Genomic DNA, 8,343 nt, shown 5'->3' with positions numbered 1-8,343 from the left:
GTGTAATTTCCCCCCCAATATATACTGTGGGGAGAGCTATCGCCCTGAAATGGGTATCTACGGGGGGGGGTGGGGAGGAGGAGGGGTTGACCCTGAAAAGCATTTGGTGACATATTTGATAAATGACTAGATTTTAGAAATGAGTATGGCATGCCTACAAGATATGCAGTGGGGTCATATGACAGAAGGGACCCCTGGGGGGAAGCTACCCTATTCCCTGAATAACGTTCATGGCAGCATGCTTAGCTGTCTCTGTCCATGCTATTAAATCTTGTTCTCTGTCTCTCTGTCTGTTAATTCTCACCCGAGGATATTTTCCCATTGATTTTTTAAGGAGAGTGGAAGAGAGAGGGAAAGACAGAGAGAAACATTGATGTGAGAGAAACACATTAATTGGTTGCCTCCTGCACGTGCCCCAACCAGGGCCCAGGCCAGGGAGGAACCTGCAACCAAGGTACATGCCCTTGACTGGAATCAAACCCAGGACTCTAGCCACTGAGCCAAACCGGCTAGGGCTGGAATCATCCTCTCTTAATTTAAAGACAGAATGGCACAGTTAAAGTAACGAAAAGCACCAGTTTCCAGGTAAGCCCCAGTTTTCCAAGTGTGAGTGAGGGCGCTTTTAGTTTCTTCCATTGTGTTCCTGGTGCTTCCTACATTTACAGACTTTGTTTTCCAGAGTAGTTTCTGAAAACAACAGTATACTTCACCAAGTCTCATTCTCTGAGGGTTAAGAAGCTGGGTATTTGGATGGACAGCTGCTCTGACCTGTGGGCCTGGGCATATACCTGTGGGCTTGTGTGTGCATCTGTGAGCTGTGTGTACATCTGGGAGTTTCCCAAGGGCCAAGTGGTGTCCCTCATCCACTTCTTCTCACATACCTCATTCCCACTCCCAGAAAGATGTAGAGAAGTGTCTGTTAGCAACTCTGAACAATAAATTAACTTTTGCAAGGTGATTCATTCCTTAAAGTTGAGCATGGATTGGCTGGGTTGGAGGGAGCGTGTGTATAGAGATGATGGGATTTATTTATTTTTTATATTTTTAAAATATATTTTAATTGATTTCAGAGAGGAAGGGAGAGAGAGAGATTGATCAGCTGCCTCCTGCACCCCCCGCCCCTCACTCTGGGGATCGAGCCCACAACCCAGGCATGTGCCCTGACCAAGAATGGAACTGGTTCATAGGTCGACACTCAACCACTGAGCCACGCTGGCTGGGAGAGATGATGGGATTTATGAGGAGTGGAGGGAATTAGGAGGATTTTTCTTTCTTGGGTATCAGAGGATTCCCTTTTCCCAATACTGAGGGGTAATTGAACACTTGGTGTGTATACTTGAAAACAGCCTAAATCAGTTTGTAAAGGTGAAGTGTAACTACTTCAGTTAAAAAAAAGTCTTCCAAACCATTCAGTAAATGGCAAGCATTTAAAAGATACTTGCGAAAAGGAGGGGGCAGATGTTTGTTTTTTATCTAGAAGGATTTCACTTTTGGGAATTAATGCCTTGGCTTTTTCTATTTTTAGATTTTTGTATTGAAAAAATGGCATTTTTCTGCAGGTGTAGATGAAAAAATGGCTTTTCCCCCCTAGATTAGAATAGGAAAACACAGGCGTGACTTCGCATGGAGAGTAAATCAAACACGCAGCAGCAGACTAACAGGTTGTTTTAGGCAGGTAAGGCTGGAGCCTACTTCTAATGTGGGAATTCACGTTTTTAAAGGACGGCATGTGAGAAGCAAGCCCTCATCACATAGTGTCTGATTCTCCCACCTCTTTGGTGCTTAGGATTCTCCAGACTCCAGATTCTGTTTCTGATCTTTGCGTACAGTGCGGATGTTCCTGAGTCCAGATCACGCTGGTAGTGAGTTGGGATCCCTGCTGGTTAATACTCAGGGTAGTCTCTGACTTGCAGGATACGTTTGTGAAAGGAAGGACTTGCTGGTGAATGGCTGCTGTAATGTCAACGTCCCGGGCACCAAGCAGTACTGCTGTGATGGCTGCTTGACCAACGGCTGCTGCAGCGCTTACGAGCACTGCGTTTCCTGCTGCCTGCAGCCCAACAAGGTCATAGGAGCTGCTCCTTGTTCTGCATCTGCTCATCTGCTCGTGTCTCTCTGCCTTTATTTTATGATGAGCATTGGGTTCTTCTGAAAATAGAATTTAGAAGGGAGCTTTGTAGGTGTCAGAAGTTGCTGCTGTGAAGTAGCCTTTGTCTCCAAGGAAGGAGGTGGTTCCCAGTGACTTGAATGGTTCTTTTGCAGAATGGGCCATTGTTTTGCTAATCAGACATCTGATGAATAAGATACCAGTGCTCTTTCCCCTTGGAGCTGGCTGCCTCCCTCACTCTTACCCCCACCCCCACCCCGTCAGCAGTCTCCTAGTTGAGGAGAAATAGCCAGGGTTACTTTTTGTGCTGCTGAGTCCGGAATTTATTATCGGTACTAACTTTTGTTTCCATAGCAACTTCTCCTGGAGCGCTTCCTCAACCGGGCAGCTGTGGCCTTCCAGAACCTCTTCATGGCAGTGGAGGATCACTTTGAATTGTGTTTGGCTAAATGCAGGACCTCATCCCAGGTCAGAAGCTCTGATGTTTCTAGCTGGGGGCTGGGTGGGTAGGAGGAAGGGTGGGTGGGAAAGTTTGATCATGGAGCTATGATTATATGTCATAGGCTATGAGTGATAATGGAGAAGAGATTCAAATGAAGCTTTGGTGGAATGAGTGTTTAGAATGTCAGCATGAGATTTATACAAGTCAGAGAAGTAAAATGTTTATATTAAATCAAGGTCTAATCAACTTGCATCTCCCCATCTGATTGGCATGTCTATACTTTTAAGTGGGATCCTAAAATTATTTTTTAAATCTGGGTGGAATCTTAATAGTCCAGTTTCTGAGAGAAGTTCTTTTGTCAGAACTGAGGCTTTTCAGCAACCACTCATTGAGAGTAAATAGTAATTTGTTTTGGGACAGAGTTATGGTTTATTTTAGGATTCAAGGGGAAGGGGCAGGTGGTGTTTAAAAATACATGCGTAATGTGTCAGTCGTCAAGCTCTCGATACTCATCAGCATGCTGTCATTACATGCTTTGCTCTTCGGGCACTGAACATCACACCTGCTGCTGAAAGCGCCTGGAAGTCCATCACTGTGGCCTTGGCTCTCAGCTTTTGTGGTCGGGCTGTTGTGGGGCTGTCCTTTTAAAAAATCACCGACGTGTTTGTTAAACAAGCACGCTTCTTCTGGCCTCTATTCATGGTGTCTCCAAGATTGTACTGGCTTCGTCTGAGATAACTGACTCATTTGTCATTTTCTGGAACTCTTGTAGTCTTTGCCAGATGTCTGTCTGTAGAGTCCACCTTTTGATTTTATGCCACTTTTTATGTCTCTGGTCTGCTCTTAGAGCACCCAGCATCATTGGGTACATGTTTCAGGGGTTATAATGAGCATTTGAAAACATGAAGAAATTCCTGGTGGGCTTGTTTTGTTGGAAGAGCTTTCCACTTGAATGGGCCTTAAAGGAAATGTGGAGGAAGGCTGAACACGTGACTTACTTTGATTCAGATTCTCTCTCATTCCGAGAGTTGCCAGAAAAGTCAAAATACTTTCTTTCTTTAACTGATAAAACCCAGAAGTTATTTCCAGTTGTGAGTGAAGATGCTAAACTTTCTTTTATTGTAAAGAAATATTTCCCAGTTGGCAATTTGTTTATATAGCAGTATCCCAAGAAAGAGAAGCTTTTGGCTACACGTCTGCAAATTGGATTAGTACTTACAGTGTAGATGTTTAGTATTGGTCTTGCGCTAATTAATGAACTCTAGACTAGCCAAAAACTCAAGTTGCCTGTATGAAAACAAATTGCTGAAAAATTAGCCATTGGGGTGTTTGTTTTAAATCACACTTCCTGCCGAAACCGGTTTGGCTCAGTGGATAGAGCGTTGGCCTGCGGACTGAAAGGTCCCAGGTTCGATTCCGGTCGGGGGCATGTACCTGGGTTGCGGGCACATCCCCAGAGGGGGATGTGCAGGAGGCAGCTGATCGATTGTTCTCTCTCATCGATGTTTCTAACTCTCTATCTCTCTCCCTTCCTCTCTGTACAAAATCAATAAAATAGATTTTTAAAAAAAATTAAAAAAAAAATCACACTTCCTATTTCTCAGCCAAATAAGGCTTGTCTGGTATTGTGGGATTTGGCCTGAGTGCCAAACCCAGAGATACATAAAACTTTATGAAAGCGATTTGAAATGTATCTCCTCCATATTTTCAGGGTTCAGTACCAGTGACTGAATTTCTGTGAAGCACAGAGTCAGGTGCAAAACACCCTTTGGACCTTAATCTAATATAAAATAATTTGAGAAAAACTAGTTGTCCTGAGTTGCAGTGAGGTTGTTAGAAACTCACTTGTGTACATAAAAGAAACAGTCATGCAGTGATGTTATGTCCATTTTCATGATCTTCATTGGCATTCTGCGTTGAGCATTCGCCTTTGTTCCAGAAAGTGTCTGGGAGCCTGATAGTGACATTCGGAGATGGATGTGGCCAGGCTCCTGCAGGGAGTGCCTGACAGCAGCCCGCTTGGACTTCGGCAGCTCTGAAGGGAGATGTGTGGGACTGCTCTCTCACGGAGCTCTTGTCTTCCCTTTTGCCAACAGAGTGTGCAGCATGAGAACACCTATAGGGATCCCATAGCAAAGTACTGCTATGGAGAGAGCCCTCCCGAGCTCTTCCCAGCGTGATGGGCGCCATGATGGGCACAGAAGACTTTCCAAGTGCATGCGGCTAAAGCACTTAGTCTGAAGCCAGGCTCAGCGGTCACTAGTCCCTTGGAAGAAGAGAGTTGTCGTGCGGAAACCTTGGCTTTGACCACTTCTTGGGCTGTACTCTTTGGGCTGCACTCCCCGCCAGGCTTCACCAGATGGGACTGCTCTATAAAGCAGCTTGGAAACACCAGCGGGTCACATTTGAAAAAGACCAAACTGCAGGCGACCTTGCGGAGGGATTGGTGCTGTGGGCACCTCCACCATTGCAGCTGCACGGGGTCCCAGGGTCACTCACGGGCTCATCGGGGCCCTTCACTGTACAGTTATTTATTGGATTTCTTTGTAGTATTGGGAAAATTATAATGTTTTTTATTGAAGAATGCCTTGCCTTGATAGTTGAATATATTCAAGGAAACTGTTGTGGTTGTTGTTTTCTTATGTTGTTTAGTTTCATGAGTTAATTCATCCCTTCACCCAGATAAAATGGCCTCTTAGAACATTCATGTTCTCTCCAGGTAGTTATTTTGGTTTTGTTTTAACAGCATCTTCAGGAGTGGGCCCTGAACACCGTATGCTGACATCTAAAACTGTCTGAGATCTCAAAGATACTGTTCCATTCTCATCTAGCGCCAAGTTTCCAGCAGCTGCTACCATGTGCTCTCAGATTTTTTCTGGGGGATCTGGGATACATGTATGCCTGTGGCAAGCATTGTTTTAACCTGAGAGTCTGACTTACTGTTCCAGAGAATTTTGTTCTCATTTCCTATGAAGTGCCTGGTCATCTTGGTTGTGGTCCAGCGGGAGCCTCAGGAAAATCACCGCAGCCTCCTCTCCTCCCCGGTCATGGAACCCTGTGTTAAGGCGATTCCTCAATGGAGATACATCTACAACTGGCCATAAGCGGTCATCCTTTATGCTTTCACCTTCATGAGATGTAACAAGTACAGACATGCAATTTCCCCATGATTCGCAAAGGGAGAAGAAAACCCAAGTTTCTAGGAAGGAGCTGTAAGAGACTTAACATCTACCCTCAGTGGGACGAGTGAATGAACGCAGGGCATGCGGTTGCAGGTCCACACGCTCCAGGCGTGCCCTGTGTTTCCAGACAACACTAAACCTCTCTGGTCAAGGCCAGGGGTGTTTGTCCTCAGATCACGACAGGCCCCTTGAGTAGTATCCCTCTTTGCTCTCAGGAGTTCTATTACTGCACAGCTCTTTCCTGGAGTCACACACTGACCTGGGGTTGGGCAAGGTTTTTTCATTTTATTGGTTCAAGTTGTTGACCTTGGAGCAGAGCGCTATTTTATAACCTGCTTTTGACTTTTTTTTTCTTTTTCTTTGGGCCATGTTTGCCTTCCAGTGTGTTTCTGCAATATGTAGTGGCCGTTTTCCTTCACCCCCTCCTATTACTTCTTATACTTAACCTTCCCAAAGTGGTTTGTCCTGATAAATAAGTTTTCTTTGAGGGTAAACTGTGTGTCTGGCAGTTGTCTTTAAATGTTAGATCCCAAGAAATGTAATCAATGTGCAGTGGACTTTTTGGGTTCTCTGTGTGTTCATTGGTGCTAAATCAAACTGTACGTGAAAGAAATGTGCATGTCTGGGTGTTTTACCATCTCGGGTGTTTTTCTGTAACTCAGTGTGAGACTTGAGTTTGTTTTCTGTGGTCACTGGTACCAGCCTTTCCTTTGAGCTTATTTTAACTCTTGAGAAAAATAACATAGATTTAATGTGAGAAGAGTTTCCTCACAGGTTAACCCATGGATGTTGACTTTGTACTTGAATATTGACTTGGCATGCTTTGCCTTTTCCATGCCTCTGCAAACAGTATCTATAGCCTTGTGATAGAGAATTAAGCTCACTTGTGTTTGCACCTCCTGGATGAGGCAATAGTCAGGGGTGAAGTGACTTCCCAGAGTCCCTGCTGAGATTTAATGACTGAACCAAAACAAGAACTTCATCTGAGGCCCGGGTCCACTGTTCTTCTCACCAACTCTCATCAGCTCCAATGCTGACTCATCTGTAAACAGCCCCCCTGAGAGCATATAGATTTCAGCCGTCCAGGCCAAAAAAGGGGAGAGGCGGCATAAATAGCCAAATTGGGCCGATAATCCAAAGGTCATTTTCACTTGGCCCTGGAATGTTTGTTGTACTTAAGTCAATTAGGGGTGTGTTCACTGTTTTGGCAACTCCCAGTGCTGTAGAGGACATAATGAAGTCACCCAAAGGACCTGAACTGGCGGCCTCACCCAGGACCTCTCGCCTCTCCAATCCCTGATTGGTTTCTGGTTCCCCTCACTGAGGGTTTCTAGAATTAGAGGCCTCATCTTGGCAAAGTGCATGATACATAATGAAATTTTAGGAAAAGACCAAAGAAGGGGCAAAAACACCTTTTGTTTAGAAAAAATACTAAGTATTGCGTGCTTGGGGCTAACGGTAATTAGGTAATTCGAAGCTTTCCCACCAATTTTGAATCTTAATTACTATGCTCCTTGCTGAGGCCATAAAGATGAGATGTATCTGCTGGCAAAGAAACAACCAGTAAAGTGAGGAAAGGGCGCTGAGATAGGCATGTATAGAGGAGAGGATGTCCTGCCTCCACGGTGCCAGGGACTCTGGGTGGCCCTGGACTCGGCCGGGCTGGAGCTGGCATTGCAGGGTGAGCTCGGTAGCTCTTAGGAAGCAGAGGACCGGGCTTTAGAGCAAGGAATGTGGCTTTCAGATCGCTGCTCCCAGAAACTGACGTGGAGGGCCTTGGGGGTGCACCTTGGCCGGTGTAGCTGCAGAGGAACTCTGGGGAGGGTCACATAATTGAATTTTTCCATCGTTGAGATTTATAGATAAACTAGAGGCCTGGTGCATGACATTTGTGCACTTGGGGAATGGGGGGGATCCCTTAGCCCAGCCTGCACCCCCTTGTAGTCCTGGAGACCTTGAGGGATGTCTGCCTGCCAGCTTAGGCCTGCTCCCCGTGGACCTAAGCCAGCAGGTGGACATTCCCCAAGGGGTCCTTAGTGCTGTTGCGAAGGCGGGAGAGGCTCCCACCACTGGCACTGCACTCGCCAGCCGTCACCCCGGCTTCTGGCTGAGCACATTCCCACTGTGGGAGTGCACTGACCACCAGGGGGCAGCTCCTGCATTGAGTGCCCCCTGGTTGTCAGTGAGCATCATAGCAACTGGTTGTTCCACCTTTTGGGCAATTTGCATATTACCCTTTTATTATATAGGATTGTAGATGTACGGGGATGCTACCGGTGTAGTGTCCTCACAGGCAGAATTCTGCCTTGCCGTTAATAACTGCCTCTTACTAATGGCATGACCTTGGGCACTCAGGTCCTTACTCTGTGAAACGGGGTCGCATCTGCCTCTCCCAGGATTACGAGGTGGCAGGAAGTCTGTGTCTGCACCCAGCAGGGGTGATGTCACACAGTCTGCATGGTGGGGATTGATTGGCCCCTCAGGGGGAAGGGTGGTAATGACAGAGCCCTTAGTATTGATTTTATTTCTATTTTTTAAAGAACTCATGCTAAAAATTAAAAATTTCAGATATATGTAAAGATGAAAGTAATCTAAAATCATGCGTCCTAGAG

The 8,343-nt window shown here is 45.8% G+C and overlaps 1 protein-coding gene across 1 annotated transcript in view; it reads left to right on the top strand.

The window, feature by feature from the left end:
• Positions 1-5,173, top strand: part of LOC102767437 (chromosome unknown open reading frame, human C12orf49) — a 10,275-nt gene extending 5,102 nt beyond the window's left edge. The window contains exons 3-5 of the mRNA XM_015567502.1: positions 1,914-2,065; positions 2,462-2,575; positions 4,646-5,173. Of these exons, the coding sequence (XP_015422988.1) occupies positions 1,914-2,065; positions 2,462-2,575; positions 4,646-4,729 (350 nt within the window). The 3' untranslated portion in view covers positions 4,730-5,173. The remainder of the gene's footprint in view (positions 1-1,913; positions 2,066-2,461; positions 2,576-4,645) is intronic.
• The last annotated feature ends 3,170 nt before the right edge of the window (positions 5,174-8,343 follow it).

Source organism: Myotis davidii, unplaced genomic scaffold (assembly GCF_000327345.1).
Source record: "Myotis davidii unplaced genomic scaffold, ASM32734v1 scaffold1330, whole genome shotgun sequence".
NCBI lineage: Eukaryota > Metazoa > Chordata > Mammalia > Chiroptera > Vespertilionidae > Myotis > Myotis davidii.
Note: the sequence above shows the minus strand (reverse complement) of the source record. Positions and strands in the feature narration are given on the sequence as shown.